Source organism: Paramisgurnus dabryanus, chromosome 18 (genome assembly GCF_030506205.2).
Source record: "Paramisgurnus dabryanus chromosome 18, PD_genome_1.1, whole genome shotgun sequence".
NCBI lineage: Eukaryota > Metazoa > Chordata > Actinopteri > Cypriniformes > Cobitidae > Paramisgurnus > Paramisgurnus dabryanus.
The window spans coordinates 4,449,403-4,471,710 of NC_133354.1; the positions used below are offsets into that span (position 1 = coordinate 4,449,403).

At 37.2% G+C, this 22,308-nt stretch overlaps 1 protein-coding gene across 1 annotated transcript in view; it reads left to right on the forward strand.

Annotated features, from left to right (window-relative positions):
- The first annotated feature begins 1,286 nt into the window (after nucleotides 1-1,286).
- The window catches only part of LOC135721514 (synaptic vesicle glycoprotein 2C-like), a 39,998-nt gene continuing 18,976 nt past the window's right edge, over nucleotides 1,287-22,308 (forward strand). The window contains exons 1-3 of the mRNA XM_065243815.2: nucleotides 1,287-1,620; nucleotides 11,059-11,811; nucleotides 21,046-21,226. Coding sequence (XP_065099887.1) covers nucleotides 11,223-11,811; nucleotides 21,046-21,226 — 770 coding nt within the window. The 5' untranslated portion in view covers nucleotides 1,287-1,620; nucleotides 11,059-11,222. The remainder of the gene's footprint in view (nucleotides 1,621-11,058; nucleotides 11,812-21,045; nucleotides 21,227-22,308) is intronic.

Below are 22,308 nucleotides of genomic sequence, written 5' to 3' on the forward strand. Positions count from 1 at the left end.
CACAACACATTTTTCATGCAGTCGGCTTCCAGTAAAATTGATAAAAAATTGCGACCAAAAATGTATTTATACACGTTGACCTGGCCTTGTATTTGGGTTAATGTTACTTCACTTAAATCTAAGTAAATACATAGGCAAAATGGTGATGGTGGTGGACATGTCCCCCGCGTGATCTACGCCCATGACGTAAAGGATCACAAGAACTTTAAATAAATCATACCAAATTTATCGTTAATCAAATCGTTTTTGTAAAGAAAGAAATTTGTATCCAATTAGAAAATAATGCTAAATAGATTTCTCGTAGGCTATATGTTATTTTATGCTGTCAATTTCAAGTCTTTCTCACTGAGAACTTCTTGAATCATCTTGAAAAGAGATGGAAACTTTATTAGTGCCCATTTGAACTGAAAACACCCTCCAGACAGCTGGTGCTGGATCGGCAATCTGCACCATTTGCATATTTATTGCGGCTGTTAGAATCAGAAGGGAAACCTCCTCTCTTCCTTCCTGCAGATCTGCTTCTTTTCATTCTCAAGATTTCCAAGAGGAGGAGAAGATCATTCAGAGATTTCGAGGGGCTTCTTTCCATCCGACTGGAGAGGTTGGAAAGGATGTGAGATGGATTCTCTCCTAACAGCTCTCCGGGGAACCGTTTTAGCTCAAAACAGAAAAGCCTCCTCGAGCCCAGGACTAATTTCACACATGCCCTTCGTGTTTATTGTACGCTTTTGTGATGTTAATGGCCCAGTCAGAACTCTGGACAAGACTTTGCTGTGAACTCCAGCTGAAACTTTTAAGCTTTTATAAAAGCTGAACATTTATTACATAGTTCTCATACAACATATTGCGTTTTGGGTTGTTCTGTTCCTGTAAGATCAAATCAGATCTGATTGGATTTGTTTTGTTTTGTGTTGGGTCTGTTCCAGATTGGCCTGTTTCGCGTTATCCGCGTACACTTCAGCACCACGGAGAGTTCCGTTCCCAGCGTGTCACGCGCGTGCTTCCCCTCTCGTGTGAACTGCCCCACCTGATACCCACTTCACAGTGCACAGTAAATTCCCATCTCCTGATGAGACTCCATTCACGAGGACTCGAGAAACAAACCCGTGTCGCAGTTTTTACCCCTTAGCTGTGACGCGCAGTCGGGGGAAGCTTGGAAAGTTGCGCTCGTGCTAAACACTCCTCCAAACGAGAAAAAATGCTCAGGATAGTCGTGACTCGCGGAAAAAGAGCAATGCGTCACGGGTGGCTTGGGGGGAGGGAGGGTAATTCATCTCCACGCACACAGTCACAGTGTACTCGCTATGAAACTGCCGTAACGCGCTCATTCTGCTCCCCCTGCGTCGCGTCACATTTAGCCTCGCTCAGCGGGCTACAACTATTGATTTCATTCTCTCTGCCCCTCTCTCCCTCCCTCTCTCTCTCTCTCTTTCTCTCTCTCTCTCATCACTTCTCATATTTTCTTCAAGTACTGCAGAGAGAGAGCGCGCGCCGCCGCCGCTGCTGCATTGAGGAGAACGAGGGAAAAGAAACGCTGAAGAAAGATCCGCGCTCCCGCGGTCCGGTCCGGTTTACATGGACGCGCACCCGTGAAATCCGGACTCGACTCTCATACAGTCGGTGAGTGATTCTGCACGAGTGTTTTCGTGCGTTTAGAAGCGTAAAGAAAGCATGACATTAACTTTTGTTGCATTTTGAGGGGACGCGCTGTTGCGTTCAAAGCGAAACGGAACGTGTCAGTTTGGAGAAGTTGAAGTGCTTTAACTTGCCGTTAAATAAACGCGAATGATAAGCCGGACGCAACGCAACATCCAATGCGTCCGTTTGACGCTCGTGTACGTAAATCAGCTATTAAAATATCTCATATGAAACCCAGGATCGCTTCGTGAGAGAATTTCTGCATTGAAAACGATGCCGCACCTGTTTTATAGTCACATCGTTTCTTTTATATATTTTTACGCTGCGCTGTACTTAATATGCAAAACTTAAAACCGAAATTGAAACAGTATGTATGTGTTTTATACTTAATTATTAGTTGTATATGATGCCAATTTGTCACGTGTATAAAGTAGGGATTGATCCGCATGCGTTTATAAACTGATCTGCGTTGTGTGGACGATTGGGATTTTAGGTTTGAACTTAACCAGGCGCTATTACGCTATACTTTATATATAGGGATTACAGAGCAGTTAAAGTGTGAATTCTGTTTCTGTATTGGTATAAAGCAATTTGTTAGGGTTCGATCCCTAGTGATAAAAACTGTATAGCTTGACTGCATTCTAAGTCTCATTGGATAAAGTGTCAATCTCTTGAATTTATTGTAAGAGTTCACCATAAAACCAAAGGTAAAAGAGTGTCCACTGTGGCACTGTCCTCTTATGTGTGTGCGTGTGCGTGACAGAAGGGACAGGATTGATTCTCATGCACAATGTCAGGACAGCCGAAATCTCATTATGGCCCGTGGCTTACGTCAGAGCCGGACGGTGATGGATGCTTTTTCCCGGTTGTGCTGGAGATCCGCACGCAGACTGATGACTTTACGCTCAATGCTAGTAAAAGCTGTGGTGCGTGATACACCAGCCTTAGAGGAGAGAGAGAGAGAGGGAGGGGGGCTGAATACTGAACTATAATGGTGCATTATAAAAATGTGACTTTATTATGGTAAAGTCTTGCAGAAAATGGTAATATGCAGCTGGTTCCATTAAGCACAGTTTGTTCTGAAGGATCTAATATTAAAGAGCACCTATTGTCCGATTCACGATTTTACATTTCCTCTGATGTGTAAGTGTGTATTAGTGCATGTTAATGATATGCAAAAGGTACAAACCCCAAAGTAAATGATTACACGAGTTATCGTTTCCAAAGTAAATCTCTTTTTTTGGACTACAACAAACACACGGATTGTAGGCAACAGTTTATTTCCTCGCCCGGTTGGCGTCGACGCAACGGTCATTATCATAATTCCTCCCACTTCTGACACACAGCCTGTAAGTCGTCTATGTTAAGGGGACCATATGTGCCATTTTCCCTGGACACTTCCTGGCCAGGAATTTGGGTGCATCTTCTGGAAGTCGCATTTGTCGGCCGCATATGTCATTGAGGTTTATTATTCCAGGTTCTATTTCAGAAACACAACCGCTACATTTCATGATAAGAATAAAATTTGTATGTTCTAAGAGAAATACATGTAAATTTTATAACGTTTTAACTGAAACGTGAAAACCTTGATGTGGTCGACAAATGCGACTTTCAGAGGACGCAGCCGAAATCCTGGCCAGGACGTGTCCGGGAAAATGGCACGTACGGTCACTCTAGTCTATGTTTTTATATTTAAATAATTTACTACTGACTAAACCATGATTCAAACACGAGTTTTGTGCAGTGTAGAGTAGCACTTGTTGTTTGTCATTTCTACGATCACAAATGCAGACATGGTTTAATGTTTTAGTTTCCTTATCTTACCAATCTGTTACGTTCTGCTCAAGCCGTGCTGGTAAAGTGGATTTATCAGCTTGGTCATCTGCATTTTCTGGATCAGATTCGTCTCGTATTGATAAGGTAGTAAAGACGATATTAACTCCTGTCAGTATTGCATTGTGAGCAAATCTTTCAAACATGGTAAGGAGCGTCACATTTCTGTCTGACGTCAGAGGTATTCAAGCCAATCACAACATACTGGTCAGCTGGCCAATCTGGGAAACATCGCTTTTTGGATCGATGAGCTTCCGTGTTATAGTCACGGAATATTTTGCTCATTTATCCGTATCATTGTCATGCAACTCCGCATTTTTCTGTACTACGGAGTTTCTTTTCCATGTCAGTTTCAACTATTGGTTACTCAATTGTTATTCCTATTTTCTTACCATTGTCGCTTGGGTTTAGGGTTAGAATGACTTTCATTACATAAAATGAAATCCAAAACCCAACTCTAACCCTAACGTCAGGTGACAATTGTTTAAAAATCCGGAAAAAATAGTATAAACCAATAGTTAAAGGGACAGTAAGTAGGATTTTAAGTGTTTTATTAATCAAAATCAATGTCTTTAATCATAAATATGTCCTCGTTGGTGTCAAATGACCTCTGCCAGTGATCTGACTTTTCTTTGTAAGCTTAGAATTTCTCTTCTTTACTTACATTGAACGGGTAAGTCTAGGAAGGCTTCCATGTCGTTTCGCCGTAATTGATAAACTATAATAGCAGAGAGGGACAAAAAGCACTAGCCTACCAATGCGTTTCCACAACGTGTTTGCATTCAAAACACGTGAACAAGCTGCAACGGACAAGGAGATCAGTGAGTATATAACGGCTACTGTAGTTGCAACACGCATTTGAAAAGGCGAGGCGCTAGAGAGCACTATTCGTTTGAATGCAAAATACAATTTCACCACTAGATGGGGTTAAATCCTACTTATTGTCCCTTTAAAGTGACATCCTAACCCAAACCCCAAATCTAACCCCAAACCCAAGCGACAATGGTGTAAAAATAAGAAAATCAATTGAGTAACCAATACGTGAAACTGAGACGGAAATGAAAGTCCGTGGTACGAACACGGAAAAATTCCGAGATCCGTGACAATGACACAATAAATGAGCAAAGTATACCACGGAACTTTGAGAGATCATGTTGAGAAAAAATAGCTTTTAAGGATGCCAAAGATATCTGGAGCAACAAAAATGTACGGTATGAAAATATTAATGTTTTTTTTTAAACCATAAACCACGTGAACACATTGCATTATACGAAATACACAAAACAACATAGTTTTTTTAGCAAAGAAATAGGTGCACTTTAAACAAAACCACTTTCAGTTATTTTTGTGAAATATCGATGCTGTCAAAAATGGAATTTTTTTTCTTAACAACCCCAATGTAAGGATCCTGTGAGTTAAAGGTTATGACCTCTGTGTGTAGTGGGGGGAGCACATGGTCTGATCCACTTCACTGATTAACTGAAACACATTGTGTGTGTGATGAGTGTGTGTACACTATGTGTGTGTAACCTGGAAAAGCAATATAAATCGCTAATATTAATAAAGTAATAGTCTTATCCCTTCATAAAAACACATTACATTACTTACACAACAAATTAACAGTTTAAAAATGTTCCCTAACCTGAAATGTAAAAATGGCCAACACGGACAGATTTCTACTAAAGATCAGATAATCTTTTAAATAATATAATGATACATAATGCCATATTGATAAATACCATAAAGTACTAGCAATCAACACACACACACACACACACACACACACACACACACACACACACACACACACACACACACACACACACACACACATATACACATTTCATTGTGGTTTAATGTGTGCATGCGTCCACTATGAAAGCTGCACAGCTGCTGGTTAGTCCCAGTGACCAGTGAAGCCTTTAGTTATCCATCATTACATTCCTGCAGGACGTGTGTGTGCTTGTGTGTGTTTCTACCGCATGTGTGTTAGTGTAGTTGTCTTTTATTCAGTTATATTAAGTGTACTGAAGCTGTTTGTCCGCCACTCTACCGTTAGTTTAACTCTACATTACTCAAAATGACCTCGCTTGTGCATTTTAATAATGATTTATTCTAGTAATTTAAGTTCACCGATACACAGATTTTGCGTACACCACCGTTCTGTATACGTTTAGCCGTCTGTGGTGGGGTCACACTGTCTCTTTAACTGCTGATGGTGCAGTATCCTATAAATTTGCTCCATTTACCCCGTCACCCCCCTGTGCTCAGAGCCGGGGTTAATGCAGAAAATGGGTGTCGCATTGATTACATCATTCCTCTAATGATGTCATAGTTACGTTGGAAACAGCCTTTATTTGGTCTGAGAGGAAATGATGTCATGTTTTTGTCTGTAATAAAGATTGCCGCAGCAGCAGACACGACCTGTACAGTACTGAGGGAAAGATAGTTTGTAAGTTGAGGAAAGTCGTGAAGGTGATGCAAATTTACTGGTTAGTCGTTACCAAGAATTTGTGATTTATTGATGCAATGTTTTTTAAATGTGTAAATGTCTGCTTTCAGTATTTAATCTCGAGTTAGTCAGTTAGTTAGCGTGTGTATGTGTGTGACTGTCTCGGCGTGATTAATGAGGGTCTCTGTGACAGTATCAGTGGCCCATGAAAACCCAACTGTTAGAAAATCATTAGTTTTGTTGTGGCTGAATCTAGACAGATGAAGGTTTCGCTGACTTCTCAAGACTCGGCTGGACCATCAGCAGAACAGTCCAGATTTAAATTCTGAGTTTTCACGAGGGCTAATGATTGAACATGACATCATTTATTTTTAGGGGTGTATGGGAGGAGTATTTGGGTGGAGTCTTAATCAGGGGATTGCTTCAGATTTTTGATTGCATTTTGACTGATTTGATATCAGTTCCCACAGATGTGAGTCAGACTCATCTTTCAGTCTGGTACGCGGTGTAGTTATGTAAACACACACATGCGTGTTCAGCTGATGTACAGTATTTAGTATCCTTGACTTTAAGGTATAGTGGAAGATCCCGAATTTTAGAAAAAAACCGCCCTCTCCACTTTAAAAAAACGCCTATTAAACGTGTGCACGAGAGAGCATGCACGAGCCTAGTTCTTCTCGTGCACGCTTTGTTTACAAGTTGCTGTCGCATGGCTCATACATTGAAATGTTTACCGTGTCTGTGCGGTTCGTGACTTGTGCCAGGGCTAGCATTGCTAATCATAGCTTATATATTTTTACATCGTGTGAAATATTCTCTCAAAAACACTCTGGTCTTGTTTCTTTCGTAGACACTTTTTCTATTGCGACTATCAGACATTTTGAAAAAAAAACATGGCTAGAACGCAAGCTTCAATGGTGGTATCCATGAATTCCATTGTATTTTGTTTATTCCTACTCAAAAAAAAGTCAAAAGCATGCTGGGAACTACAAGTCTTTAGTTAGTTATGTCTACCAAAGTCATTTGTGAAGTTTCAATACAAAATTAATAAGTTAATTTCCTTCTTACGAATTTATGTGGATTATACTTAATAAAATTAAGTTCAATTTACTCAATAATGTGTTTTTTACTCACATTTTAAAATTATTTTTAACTTAAATTTTGCGTAAATCTAAGGCACTTAATCTTTTTTTTTTACAGTGTAGGGAAGAGCGGGGCACAACCTAACGTTTTTTGGTTTTGGCCAATCATTCAAAAAATATTTGAGTTTGATTAATTATATTTTTACACAAGCAACACACACATCTCTGCTACAAATGAACGTTTGAAGTATGTTTATATAACTTTCCATTCTTATACAATTACATCAAACGTGACAGAAGAGCAAACGTTACAACTTACCCCATAGGTGGGGTTAATTGTAACAGGTAGGGGGTTAGTTGTAACACTTGCTTAAAATTAAGTTTGCAGGCAAAGATTTCAATACTATTTTGTCTATATACTTGAAATGGGTATTGTTTATATTTCTGTCTATAATAGACATGTATCCACACTGTATTCTTTCATCCAGCCCTTTTCTAACAATAATTCAATTATAAATGGATACAAATGTCTAAATATGTGGGGGAAAAAACGGCACAATTAAATTATGACAAAATATTTTTTATATGTGACCCAGTCTGTAAACCATATTAAAGTCTCAAAATCAAATTCTGATATAGTGAGCTTCAAAGTCTGATTTTAGCCATTTATTTTATTATGATTTCAATCTTTGACGTGACCTTATTCAATCAATAATAAAGATATGAACAAAAATACATTTGACACACGATTTTTGATCAGACAGGTACATTTATTTTTTTGGCAGCCAGCAATCATTCTTGTATAGCCTATTTACAACAACGGCAAGAATGATGCTAACGTTAACGGTTTTCATATCGTAAGCGCTTAGAGGTTCGTTGTAACACAGTGTTACAATAAAACCCGCTTGGTCAAAATATTTTCAAGCCCACCAAAAAAGTCGCTAAGAGCTGCAGACATATTTCAAAACGATGCTGTGTTTTAGTCAACAAGACACTAATTAAAGCAACACTATGTAGTTTCCATGTACAAATGACTTACAGCTCCCCCATGTGGTTGAAAAGCGCAACAGTGCCTGGTATCAGACACTCTTCTGCAGGCAGGGGGAGGGGCGGAGCTGTGTTTCCTACCCTCCACCGCCACTTTCAGAGTGTGCTTGTAGCAGCTAGGAGGCTGCTCAGGTTGCAGCAACAGTACAATTTGTCCAGTTAAAAGTTGTTCTATCACTGAAATAATTTTAGAGACATTATTTAAAGGTAAAAAAACTACATAGTGTTGCTTTAATATGACATAGCATTGGATTTGGTATCTTACACACCCAACTTAAAAACCGAAAAAAACATATAATGAAAAAATTTACATGCCACCAAAACACTCGTTCATCAATAACTCTTTGGAAAAACGTTATACATTTCCAATAATTTTCTCAACCTTGTGCAACAACGTAAACAGTCCGTGTTACAACTAACCCCACGTTAGTTTTTTCCCCGCGCACCCCTACTTTCATGTCCTCTCCTTACTGTCTGTCAAATAAATGCCCAAAAAATAACTTTACAAGAAACATAATCTACTTTGCTTTAACAATAGCAAAGTCATTTCTTTTGGGATTTCAATGTGAATGGCATCTGGACATAGAAAGACCCATGAAGCATTCAAAATAAACATAACTGTTTACCCCAGCTTTGATGATGAAAGATAATCTCTGCCATTTGAAATGTTTATATCTCTTACGCAAGATCCAAAACAGCCGAGTCTCACTGTAGTACACTTCTGCATTATGTTGTACTTTCTACTAAACTTCCTGGATGGCATTTAGTGTTTGGTTGTTAGTTTTGGACGGTGAGGAGATTGATGCATTACTGCTGTCTAAAGAAATGTTCTTTAGATCGTTCTTGATACAAGCATTTGACTTTAATTAATTTGAATTAGATTGAAATTTCACTCAGTTTGGGTTTTAAATCAGATGGGTATTTTTGGCTTTGACTGTGGTAAGAGCGGTGTAAATCTGGTGCTCTCCTGCAGCTGGCAGCAGGTCTCATTAATCAGACTGACAGAGCCAACAGAGGACATTCAGACCAACATACTGCTTACTCTATAGGACAAATCAGCGTTGGAATTTAGGGGGGGGGGGGGGCTGGGGTGGTCCTGGACCTCTTATAAATTAGGGGGGTATTAAAATTTAAATACTACATGAATTTAAAATTATCGTGCTGTGCCGCACTGCGTTTCCACCAGTGGTAGCTCATGACTGCTCTTCCGAGGGGCGCGTGTTTGGAGTGTCATGCGTGTCGCTCATCATTTTCAAATATGTGTTTGTTGCGTAATGTGAACCATGTGCATCGCTCGTCTTGTCAAAATACGTGCCTGCTGCACACGCGTCAAAACCGTTTGTGATAAAAGAGACGCTCACGTTCACAAAATACTTGCAAGATACTCTCTTAACAGTAAACTCTGATTATGCATAAGATTATAAGAGTATCTGGCAACCCGTGCGTCTCTTTTATCACAAACCCTTTAGACGCGTCTGCAGCAGGCACTTATTTTGACATAACATGCGCCGAACACATATTTTGAAATGGCGAACCACACACATGACAGGCTACATACGTGTTGTGACGAGTTTCACATCATGGGCCCTCGAAAAAGAAGTCACCGGCCGCCATTGGCTGCCACAAAGCGATACTGTCTATTATTTCTCCTAATTTTGCAATAAACTAAGCCAAAAGGATACTTAGCTAGGGGATCCCCCATAATCTTTGACATAATTTGAACACAGGGACTTATTAAACAAAAAACTATAACACAAATAAAACTAACCCAAACCTGTCCACATACAGTATACACATTAACAAAAAACTTTGTCAGAAATATCTAAAATCCTTTAAAGTAGACACATTGACATTTATATCAGTATAGATATACAGTAAATATTCTTATTTGAAGCATAAACTTCACTAAATTATGTTTATTTTTTCCAAATAGGACATAAAGTGCCATAAAAACACGTAAAAAAAGACGTAAATTTTAAAGACAAAACACAGCCCAGACTACTAGGCTAAAACAAAACAAAATTTGAGGACAAATTTTATAGATGTAAATAAAATAAAATAAAATAAAATTAAATTAAATAAAATTAAATTAAATTAAATTAAATTAAATTAAATTAAATTAAATTAAATTAAATTAAATTAAATTAAATTAAATTAAATTAAATTAAATTAAATTAAATTAAATTAAATTAAATTAAATTAAGAAATAAAATGAAACGAAACACCTTATAATCACTGTTGACTTTGCTTTTATTTTTACGTTTATTTTGGCTAGAAGTGGGTTACTCATAGCTGTACTATATCGGGTCTATAGTTAAAGGATTACTCCACTTTCATAAAAAAATCCTAATAATTTACTCACCCCCATGTCATCCAAGATGTTTATGTCTTTAAAAAAAATCAGTTTTTTGATAAAAACATTCAAGGATTTTTCTCCATATAGGAAAGTAATGCTTACGTTACTTTTGCGTTACTTTTTCATTACTTTTTCTTACTTTGCTGAGGCTTGATCTCTTTCAGGCCTTGCAGGTGACTGAGAAGTTCTGCATTCAGAAATTGCAAATTTCCATCTCAAAAATGACTGAAACTGTTCCGTCATTACGCTCGGTGCGTAAATCTACATTAATATGTTCAGTTTAATGTAGTACATTGTTTTTTTACATCAAATTAATTAAACTGAAAAGTAACTCGCATTACTTTATTAAAATAAGTAACTCTTATATTAATATGCGCAAAAAAATATTAATATGTACATTTATAAAGTAATGCATTACTTGTTACTTCAGAAAAGTAATATTATTTAAACTTCTCGTCTTGCACTAGCCGTATGATGCGCCAGCGCGACCTTACGTATTATGTAATCACATTGAAAGGTCACGCTGTATGAGCTGAGTGCTATATTCCAGTCTTGTAAAGCTTTATGTTTGAAACTAATTTAGATACTAAATTACTATTATTTTTAATTTAAAAAAAATCTAAGTATGATGTGTTTGTCTTTCTTCACAGTTCCTCCTGATCTTCTTCATAGTAAATGAAGCTGCCGGTCTGAGAGAATCACTCCTCCATCAGTACCTGCTGTTGACACTTTGCCGGTTCCTCGTTAGCGCGTAAGAAAAGTTCAGATTTCTCAATCACCATCAGCATCCTCTTGGTAACATCTGCTGGAAAATATGGAAGACCCATACAGAGACCGGACGTCCCTGGTCAAAGGTGCCCGTGACATCGCCAAAGAGGCCAAGCGTCACGCTGTCAAAAAGGTCAATAAAGTCGTAGACCGCGCCTCGGACGAGTACGCGGGCCGCAACTACAGTCGCTTTGATAATGACGAAGAGGAAGGTGGAGATGAAGATTATTATTATCAGGACGGTCAGGCGCAGCGGGAGGATGACGAGGGTTCCAGCGACGCCACCGAAGGCCACGACGACGAAGATGAAATCTACGAGGGCGAGTATCAGGGCGTTCCCGCAGGGGGTGGGCTTTCGGACGGGCGTGTCCAGATGGCGATGGGACAGTCGGTGCCGGATGGCATGAAGGACAGACGAGAGCTGGAAAAAGAGCGAGAGGCGGACGAGGAAGAGCTCGCTCAGCAGTACGAACTCATCATACAGGAATGTGGACACGGACGCTTTCAGTGGCAGCTCTTCTTTGTGCTTGGGTTGGCGCTTATGTCTGATGGTGTGGAAGTGTTTGTCGTGGGTTTCGTTCTGCCCAGCGCTGAGGTGGACATGTGTGTGCCCAATTCAGGAGTCGGATGGCTGGGTAAGTGTCAGTAGTCGACTAATTGATCTACATACTGTAGGCCGCATCCTTATTAAGCAGTGACTTCACATATAGGGATTTAATACACGCATAACTTACAATACAATGGACTGATATGCATACAAAATATGTGCAAACTAAAGTATTTGGAGTAAAATACTTTTTAGCACTGATCATATTATACTTTGCCTGCCATCTTGGATGCTTTTCTTCACTGCACTTGTTGCAGTGCATTATGGGATTGCCTTCATCACACAGGCATTATGCAACTCCCATAGAATTGATTTAAAATGGTAATAATGATGCCACCTACCTTTGGAAACATCATTTGCTCCTGTTAAACCTCTCTTTCTTGTACCCACACGTTTCTGTCGTGCCTGCAGTCACACGCTCATAAGATGAAAAGCTGCTTTCTTCTTTTAATATAATGAAGGTTTTCAAATGCTAATGAATGTGTGTGTGTATCTTGTGTGTAAGGTGGGTGGTGTTTTGGTGACATATGTTGTTGTGTATGTGTGTATACTATTAGTGTGTTTATGTGGTTGTGTGTGTGTGTGTGGGTAGAGATTGTTGTTGAATTGAGGATTTGTTCTGTGATGAGTCTGTTGTTTTGGCAGCAGGTGATAGCGTACATGTGTGGGAAGTTTACTTTGATCATATTTGTAAAGGCCTAATTTGTTCGGTCTCATGTATAAGTGTGCCTTATACAGTATTTATCTAATGTGCGCATCTTAGTAGAAAGAAATCAAGTTTTTTGAGGAAACGTTTTTTCTCCATATAGTGGACTTTAGTGGACCTCAACAGTTTACAGTTTTAATGCAGCTTCAAAGGGCTCAAAACGATCCCAAAACTGGGAAAAATTATTTTCATGCAAAAAAATCTTAGTATTGTTGTCTTGTTTTCAGTAAAAAAATCTAAAAATTCTTAAATTAAGATACTTTTTCTTGAAGAGCCAAACTACCCAAGAAAATAAGTCTAGTTTTTAGACCAAAAAATATCAAATTTAAGTGATTTTGTGCATAAAACAAGCACAAAATAAATCTGCCAATGGGGTAAACACATTTTTTTGGAATTTTTCTTGAATTCAATGTTTAAGAAAAATTTTCAAGATTTTTTGCTTACCCCACTGGCAGTTTTTTTTGTTTTTTTGCTTGTTTTATGCACAAAATCACTTACATTTGATATTTTTGGTCTAAAAACTAGACTTATTTTCTTGGGTCGTTTTGCTTTTTTCACTGAAAACAAGACAAAAATTTGTTAAGGATCAAATTCAGAGCGATCATCAAAACTTACACGGACAAACAGCTGTTTGCCATAGGGCGATATTTCCATAGGGTGATACTTTCGGGTTTTATAAGTTGTGGAAGAGCACCTGGTGGATAATAGCGTTATAATGGAAAGCCAGAAATACTCATCATTGGCAGGGAAGCGTTTTCTTTTAATTGACTAGTTAACCAGTCAATGACCGGAAAAGAGTTAATATTTGATCAAGATACAAATATTTGAAAATCTGGAATCTGGAGTGCAAAAAAGCTAAAGTTGTCCCAATGAAGTCCTTAGCAACACATATTAATAAAGATAAATAAATTTGTATATATTTCCAGTACAGAAATTTACAATATATCTTCATGTAACATAATATTTACTTAATATCCTAATGATTTTTGGCATAAAAGGAAACATCAATAATTTTAACGCATACAATGTATTGCTGGCTGTTGCTACAGATATACCCGTGTGACTTATGATAGTTTTGTGGTCCAGTATGAGAACAACAACAACTGTGAAAATATTTTTTATTGTACCATTACACATTTGGCCGACCTGACTTACAGTGCATCACAAGGTATATTTTTTTGATCAGTTGTGTGTTCCCTGGGTTCAAACCTATGACCTTTTCCTATACAGGAGCACATTATAACCATGAGAAATACACTTCTTAGTACATATATCACTTACACTTAAAACAGTCCCTCCAGAAAAACACGAATATGCGATTGCATGATTTAACGCATAATCAGCCAAAGTCCGCATATTTATGCGGGGCCGTATTTTTTTTAAATACATCGCACTTTCGCAGCATAAATTGCAGATTTCCGTGCACAAAATATGCGGGGCTTGCATGATTTCATAATCCCTGCATTTTCGTAGCAAAAATCACATATATCTTAGCAGAAAGTTGAAAACTTTTGCATTTACATGGCTAAACACAAGTGCAGCCATTTGCCCTGTTGCCATGGGAACGTTATGAAGTGACATCATTGAAGAGCTGAAAAAGCTGCAAAGAGTTTCTGCAATTTTTGCAAGTCCCGCAATTTCATTGCATTAAATTTGCATAAATATCCTGCATATTCAATCGCATTTTTTAAGAAAACGTGCCGCAAGATCAAGGATTATTGCCTGCAACAAACACAAAAAAACTTTTTATGAAAGTACAGTTAAAAGGAGTTTTTAACTTTTTTAATTTGGTGGCTCCTGTGGCCTTATGAGATAAAAAATGTCCATCCGTTCTTACATGCATACTGTGGTTTCAGACATTTCACATGCTGATTTTCGCCCACTATATATAGTATGGAAGCAGGCAATTTTGGACGCAGGGATTTTCTCTCTGATTGGTTTGTGTAGATCAATACTCTGCACTTAAGTCTTGATCAGCTCTCCTCCTCTGAAGATATGTGTGTACGCTCTTATCACACACACACACACACACACACACACACACACACACACACACACACACACACACACACACACACACACACACACACACACACACACACACACACACACACAGGCAGATGTGTGTGTTTGTTTTGTGTTGTGTCACCTGCTCTTCCTCCGTTGTTTCCAGGGCTTCTGTTATCTTCATCTTTATTTCTCTCTTCTTCTTTTCTCCTGCAGTAAAACCTGCTTTATTTACCCCCTCCTGTAATCACTCGTCCTTTCTTCTTTCCGTCCTCTTTGTGTCTGCAGTACACAATGACTCTTTCAGCTTAATGACCCCTAGAACTATAACCGCACAAAACAACACACACACAAACACTTTCATTAGAAACAGCAACCTAATACAGCAGCACATATATAAAACATACACAATCAGCTGTAGTTAGCGAGTGCTTGGGATCAATGCATCTGATCAATAAATTAGACGTCAGGTGGGGTGGGTGGAGCTGGACCACTGATAAACACAGCTGTCAATCACAGTCACCCCAAGAGTGTATGTTATGTCATCACACACACACACACGCACACACACGTTTGGAGTGGAATAATGCACACTGCATACTATACACTACATACTACCCCTCAAAATTAAGAAGAGAAAATGGGTAGAGAGCAAGCAAAAGGGGTGTGGGTGATTCAGTGTGGCCATTATCTCAATGATCTCAGTGCAGTTTTAGATAGAGAGCGGATGTGTGATCAAGAGAAACCCTGAGAGGTGAGACGCCGCTGTACTGAAGGACCCCTGAGAGGCGTCTGTAATGTGCCTGACACTTTCTGATTTCACGCTTTACTGCGCTCTCTCTCTCTCGCTCTCTCTCTCGCTCTCTCTCTCTCTCTCTCTCTCTCTCTCTCTCTCTCTCATCCTTACATACTGCAGTATCAGCAACATCAGATGTTGTGCAGTTCAAGCTAAACTGTGTGTGTGTGTGTGTTTGTGTGACTGTTTAGTACAAACATTTTGACCCTCTTAGTTTGTGCTTAGTTTGGGTCAGTGACAAAAACTGTTTGGCAAGATGAGAAATTCACAACTCTTTTAAAAAACTTGTTTTAAAAGCATGCATCAGGTTTATTTCAATGCACATAGTGTATTTATGTTGCTTTAATGCAATAAAAAAATTAAATTTGCACCATTTTTATGAAAGTTAAGACTGAATGGACTTGAAAATGTTAAATGGTGTATCTGCCAATTGTGCCAAAGAATGCGAAATATGACATATTTTAGCCATGGCATGTAAGCGTAATCATCAAAAAAATATAATTTTAAAATATAATTTTATTATTTCTAAATGTAAATAAATTTGAATGCGTTTTTGTAATATTTGTCCTGAAATATGCTGAAAACAGCTCTGTTCTCCAAATAATCTTTGACAAATGATGTAAAAATGTATGTAAAAAAAATCATATTACACCGAAACTAGTTGATTAGATTTTATTCCACATTTTTTAATGAATATATTTATATTTTCATAAAAAAATACTAGCTACAACAATTGACACAGACTAGTTACCACATTGACATTTTTGCAATTATCTCCCAAATATTCTTTCAAAACGAAGTAAAACCAGAAAATTTTAGACTTGGTCCTCAAAAAAGAGAATGTATGCAATTAATCTGCAAATTTATTTTTAAATTTTAACCTTTTACATTTAATTGAACCATATGGACACAAAAGAATTAAATTCACGTCATTGACCCATTTACAAATCAATAACAGAACACAATTCATACACTGCAAACATTTTTATGCACATGATTAAATTTTCTTAAAATAATTTTTCTAAAAAAAAAGTTGTTGGATCTACGTAATTTAATTATGTACAGCAGTTCAACATGATTGAATCAAGTTTTCTTAAAATTAAATTAATTTTAATTTATGTTAATTTCATTTCAAGAAAACCTAATTTAAACATGTTGTCAAGAGTTTTTTTTTTTCAATGTGACCATGAACCACAAATCCAAAATGTAAAAATTGACAATTATACATCATCTAAACCTAAATAAATAAGCTTTCCATTTATGGTTTGTTAGGACAGGACAATATTTGGCAAAGTTTAACATTCTAAAATCAAAATATTGAGAAAATCTACTTTAAAGTTGTCCAAATTAAGTCCTTAGCACAACCTTTTGCTAATGATAAAAAGATGATAAAAAAATGATAAAAAGTGATTTGATATATTGTTGAAAAAAGTTGTTGGATCTACGTAATTTAATTATGTACAGCAGTTCAACATGATTGAATCAAGTTTTCTTAAAATTAAATTAATTTTAATTTATGTTAATTTCATTTCAAGAAAACCTAATTTAAACATGTTGTCAAGAGTTTTTTTTTTTCAATGTGACCATGAACCACAAATCCAAAATGTAAAAATTGACAATTATACATCATCTAAACCTAAATAAATAAGCTTTCCATTTATGGTTTGTTAGGACAGGACAATATTTGGCAAAGTTTAACATTCTAAAATCAAAATATTGAGAAAATCTACTTTAAAGTTGTCCAAATTAAGTCCTTAGCACAACCTTTTGCTAATGATAAAAAGATGATAAAAAAATGATAAAAAGTTTTGATATATTCATGGTAGGAAATGTACAAAATATCTTCATGGAACATTTTATTTTTTTTTGCATAAAAAATCTATAATTTTGACTAGGGATGCTAAACAATTAATCGCGATTAATCGTTAGCAGAATAAAAGTTTTTGTTTACATCATATATGTGTGTGAACTGTGTATAATAAATTTGTATAAATAAATGTACACACATGCATGTATATGTTTTAGAAATGTTTACATGTGTATATACATTTGTATATATAATTTATATTATATATAAATATACATATATACCTTTTTTTTTCTTAAAATTATACATGAATGTGTTCATCTTTATATATATATACATATTTATTATACACAGTTTACACACATATGTGATGTAAACAAAAACTTTTATTCTGCTAACGATTAATCGCGATTAATTGTTTAGCATCCCTAATTTTTACCCATGTATTGTTGGTTATTGCTACAAATATAACTGTGCTACTTATGGTTTTGTGGTCCATGAAATATAATATTGATGCTGATCTTTAAAGGGGACATATCATGAAAATCTGACTTTTTTCATGTTATAATTGAGTCCCCAGTGCTTCTAACAACCAAGAAAATGTGAAAAAATATCAATTCAACCCAGTAACTTAGTTTCGGTAAACCATTCTCTGCAAGCATGTAAAAAATTTTGCCTGCAAAATTTATAACAAAGTGACAACTTATAATAAATTATCTATATGGTATTTTGAGCTAAAACTTTACATATGTACTCTGGGGACACCAAAGATTTATTTGACATCTTAAAAAAGTCTTGTAAAGGTCCTCTTTTAACTGAGCTGTCACTTATGCCAGACAGTATTAAGAAAATAATTCTGTTGAACGACCCCAAACACTTGAAAACAAAGTGAGTTACATTCTCTTCACTTGAGTTTATTACAATGAATGAATGTAGTTGAATTATTAATCCTAATAAGAGCTTTACTGCACACGATCAAACAGAAACAATTCCACCTCAGAATAACATCCGAGATTATGCATGTAAAGTGTTTTCACGGTCAATCGGCGGCTTTAATGAAATCGGTCTCCTGGTAATTTTTTTCTGCTTCTTTTCAGCACTGTCAGGTGTAATGAATAACCAGCTCACCTCATCACGTCTGCGCAGGCAGATAACGCAGGCAGAGCAAACGCGAGGATGAATAAGGCTAAAGCCAGCGCAGAACGATGGAAAGATAGACGCATCTCTGTTGTTTCATTGGTTCAGCTGGTGCACAGCAAACGCTTTTCGCTTTCTACCACAACATAAATTAGCATTTTTATAGCCGTATCGTGTGTGATGAGACAGAAGTGGATTTATTGAGCGGGCACTGGACAGAGCGAGCCATTCGGTTGACCACAGCACATTTTTTTATTGTTATCATTTTACACCTGCTGCTCATAAGATAATCTCGATACTGTACATCTGTAAAGCAGTCATTTCTGGCCGTGATGAATAAATTAACTTTAACTTTATTCTTGCTGTTCTGAGGTCAGACTGTAAACCACATGAGGTCAGTTATTTAAAGGTTGGATAGGAAATTTTGTAGAGGCTAGCCATAGCTAGCATTGAAGGCATAAGATCCCACCTTCTTTATACTTTATAGCCATTTCTAAAACTGTCAGTTTACGTCATTTTCTTGTGCAATGTTTTGTCGGTTCAGGAGGAATGAAAGATAGTTGCTGTTTGCCATTCTTGCTTGGTCTGCATGGCGTAATAGAACATGCATGGTTGCCAGATCTGCCTAAAACCAACCTCAAAACTAGCTCAATGATCTAAGCTCAAATACCAAAACTATTAAATTTTTTTAAGTAATCTTACCTACAGATTGACAGCTTATGAATAGCAGACACCTGACTGATTTAACCTGCAGAAAAAAACAAGTGGCATTTTCTGGCAAATGTACTGACATCCTATCATTGCCTTCAGACCATATCCAATTTAGACTATTTTACTTAAAGGGATAGCTCAGCAAAAAGAGAAGGGAACGAGACGCTGCGTCTCCCTTTCCATACTTCTTGCATCCCTGTAATGCAGTCTTTGTCAATATTTCAGATAGCGATATACTTCCTGGCTCCCGCGTCACCCTGTCTTTGTCATTAAGCCTCACCATTGGTTAAATTTGACACATTCAGACGCACTTACCCCTGGAGGCGTCCCCAAAGTGTCACCGCAGTGATGCAGCGCGAGTTCCCTCAAAAGGGAACTGTAACAATGTATCTTTAAATGTAACACGATGTAATCTTGCTCTCACTTGAAATGTGTCCCCACATTTAGTCCTTGGATTTGAGGGTATTGGACCGGGAAAGTCCTTGAACGGTCCTTGAAGTTAAAGTTAACTAAAATGTGGGAACCCTGAATAAAAAGTGTTTCTGTGCAACGTGGGCTGCTTACACAAAGCGAGAGAAAGGAGAATCCATGTGCAAGAAGGTTTATTAAAATCCACAAAGGCATTCAAACAAATCCAAACAGGGAAATCCAAAGGCGTTATCCACATAAACAGGCAAGGGTCAAAAACAGATCAAGAACAAGAAACAAAACAGACCATGAACAAGAAACAAGAAAAGACTATGAATATGAATGCTTTGGGTTACTCTGGCAATACTTCGCAGTGAGATGTACAGATTAAACCAACCTGATCTCACGAATTTCCGTGGCATAGTCACCGAATTTTGTGCTAATTTTTCCGTGGCATTCTCACGGATTGGTTACTCAACGGTTTTGTCCTATTTTCTTACCATTTTCGCTTCGGTTTAGGGTTAGATTTACATGAAATGACATCCCTACCCAAACCCAACTCTAACCCCAACGCCAGGCGACAATTGTTTAAAGTTTAGAAAATAAAAAAGAATAAATCTGAAAAATAGTATAAACCAATACTTAAAGTCACATACTAACGCAAACACCAAATCTAACCCTAAACCGAAGCGAAAATGGTTTGAAAATAGGAAAAAGCAGTTGAGTAACCAATCCGTGAGAATGCCACGGAAAAATGCGGAGATCCGTGAGAATGCCACGGAAAAATGAGCACAAAATTCCGTGACTATCCCACAGACCTTGGTGAGATCATGTTGATTAAACCGGTTATATACTGATAAACAGGAAGTGGAATGTGAAGCATGACATGACCAGATTTCAAAATAAAAGACCTGAAACAGAACATATAAAAATAAAGACCTAACCAAAAAACCAAACAAAACACAAGACAAAACCCTTACATTGGGCAAAATTACCACAATTTTTTTCCTAATTAGTATTTGTGTCTTGTTTTCAGTAGAAATATCATGATTTTTTTAAAATAAAATAAGCAAAATGACTTAAGAAAAAATATATACAATTTAAGTCAATTTGTGCTTAAAACAAGCAAAAATGTCTGCCATTGGGGTAAGAAATTTTTTCTTGAATTAAATGTTTAAGAAAAAAGTAATCTTAATTTCAAGATTTTTTTTCTTTCCCCTTTAGCAGATTTATTTGCTTGTTTTAAGCACAAATGTACTTCAAATTGATCGTTTTTATCTAAAAACTAGATTCTTAGGTCAATTTGCTCATCAAGAAAATATTAATGTAAGAATTTGTAGATATTTCTACTGAAATCAAGACAAAAATATTAAGTAAGAAAGTTTTTTTGCAGTGAAAACTATATTTGGGCTGAGATAGGAGTCTTTGTAAAACAATCTTCTATACCTGAAGTGTCATATCATGCAAAAACTTTCAACTGAAAGGTTGTGAGATACAATTTAAGCTTAAATGAAGGATTGTATGAACCCATTATCACATCTAAGAGAGAAAAACCATTGAACCGTATGTGCTGTGTTACATGTGTTTGATTGTGCATGATCAGCATTTTACACGTGTGTGCGTGTGATAGTTTACCTCACAACCTTCTTTAAAAATAAATATCTTTTCCCCTCTCTTTCTCTGTGTGTAGGTAGTGTTGTGTATTTAGGAATGATGGTTGGTGCGTTCTTCTGGGGCGGTCTGTCAGATAAAGTGGGCAGGAGACAGTGTCTACTGGTCTGTATGTCTGTCAATGGCTTCTTCGCCTTCCTGTCATCATTCGTTCAAGGTTACAGCACTTTCCTCTTCTGCCGGATGCTGTCAGGCTTTGGGTGAGTCTTTTTTTCTTCATTGTCCTGAACTCTTGATTTGAATAAAGAAATGATGTACTGTATCTATCTACTGCTTTAATCAACTTTGCTTTACCAAGATAATCTTTCTAATCTCAGTAAATAAAGGCAGTGGTTCTTAAACTTTTCATTTTTTTCTCAAAAAGAAAGATTCAACAGACTATAAAGAGATAAGAGGGAAAATTTAGACTGAAAGGTTCTTCGGGGAACTAAAAATGGTTCTTCTGCGGCATTGTTGCAATAAAGGCTATTTATAATCTTTATTGTTTGAAGTGTGTGATCTTTTGTCTCACACACACACAGACTCTCTCTCACTTTAAGAAAGCAGACATACTGACTCTCTCTCTCTCTCTCTCTCTCTCTCTCTCTTTCTTTCTCTCTGTCTCGCCATCTCTCTCTCTTTTTCATGCGCTTCTGCAGTGTCACAGTTCTTTTAACCTCCTGGCACAGATCCATGATTTAAGAGTTGTGTGTGTGTGTGTGTGTGTGTGTGTGTGTGTGTGTGTGTGTGTGTGTGTGTGTGTGTGTGTGTGTGTGTGTGTGTGTGTGTGTGTGTGTGTGTGTGTGTGTGTGTGTGTGTGTGTGTGTGTGTGTGTGTGTGTGTGTGTGTGTGTGTGTGTGTGTGTGTGTGTGTGTGTGTGTGTGTGTGTGTGTGTGTGTGTGTGTGTGTGTGTGTGTGTGTGTGTGTGTGTGTGTGTGTGTGTGTGTGTGTATGTGTGTGTGTGTGTGTGTGTGTGTGTGTGTGTGTATTGAGTGCACAGTAAAGGGTTTTATTGCTAATTGAATTTAAGCGTTCTCTCCGGCTCCTGCAGGAGACTCCACACCATCATTTCGGCCCTTCATATAGAGACAACTGCAGTGAGGGGTCAAAGGTCACACAGTTCAACAACTACAGATGAATGATAATTGTTTTTTAATGAGCACACTTTAATTGAATATGTTATTGGGTGTTTATGTGCTATAATGTGGTAGTATATTTACAGTATTTATTCTGCTGACAGGATGGTTTTTGGTGCTAGATTGGTTTATGCTGGTTAGTGAAAAAACTACTTACTGACCTACCA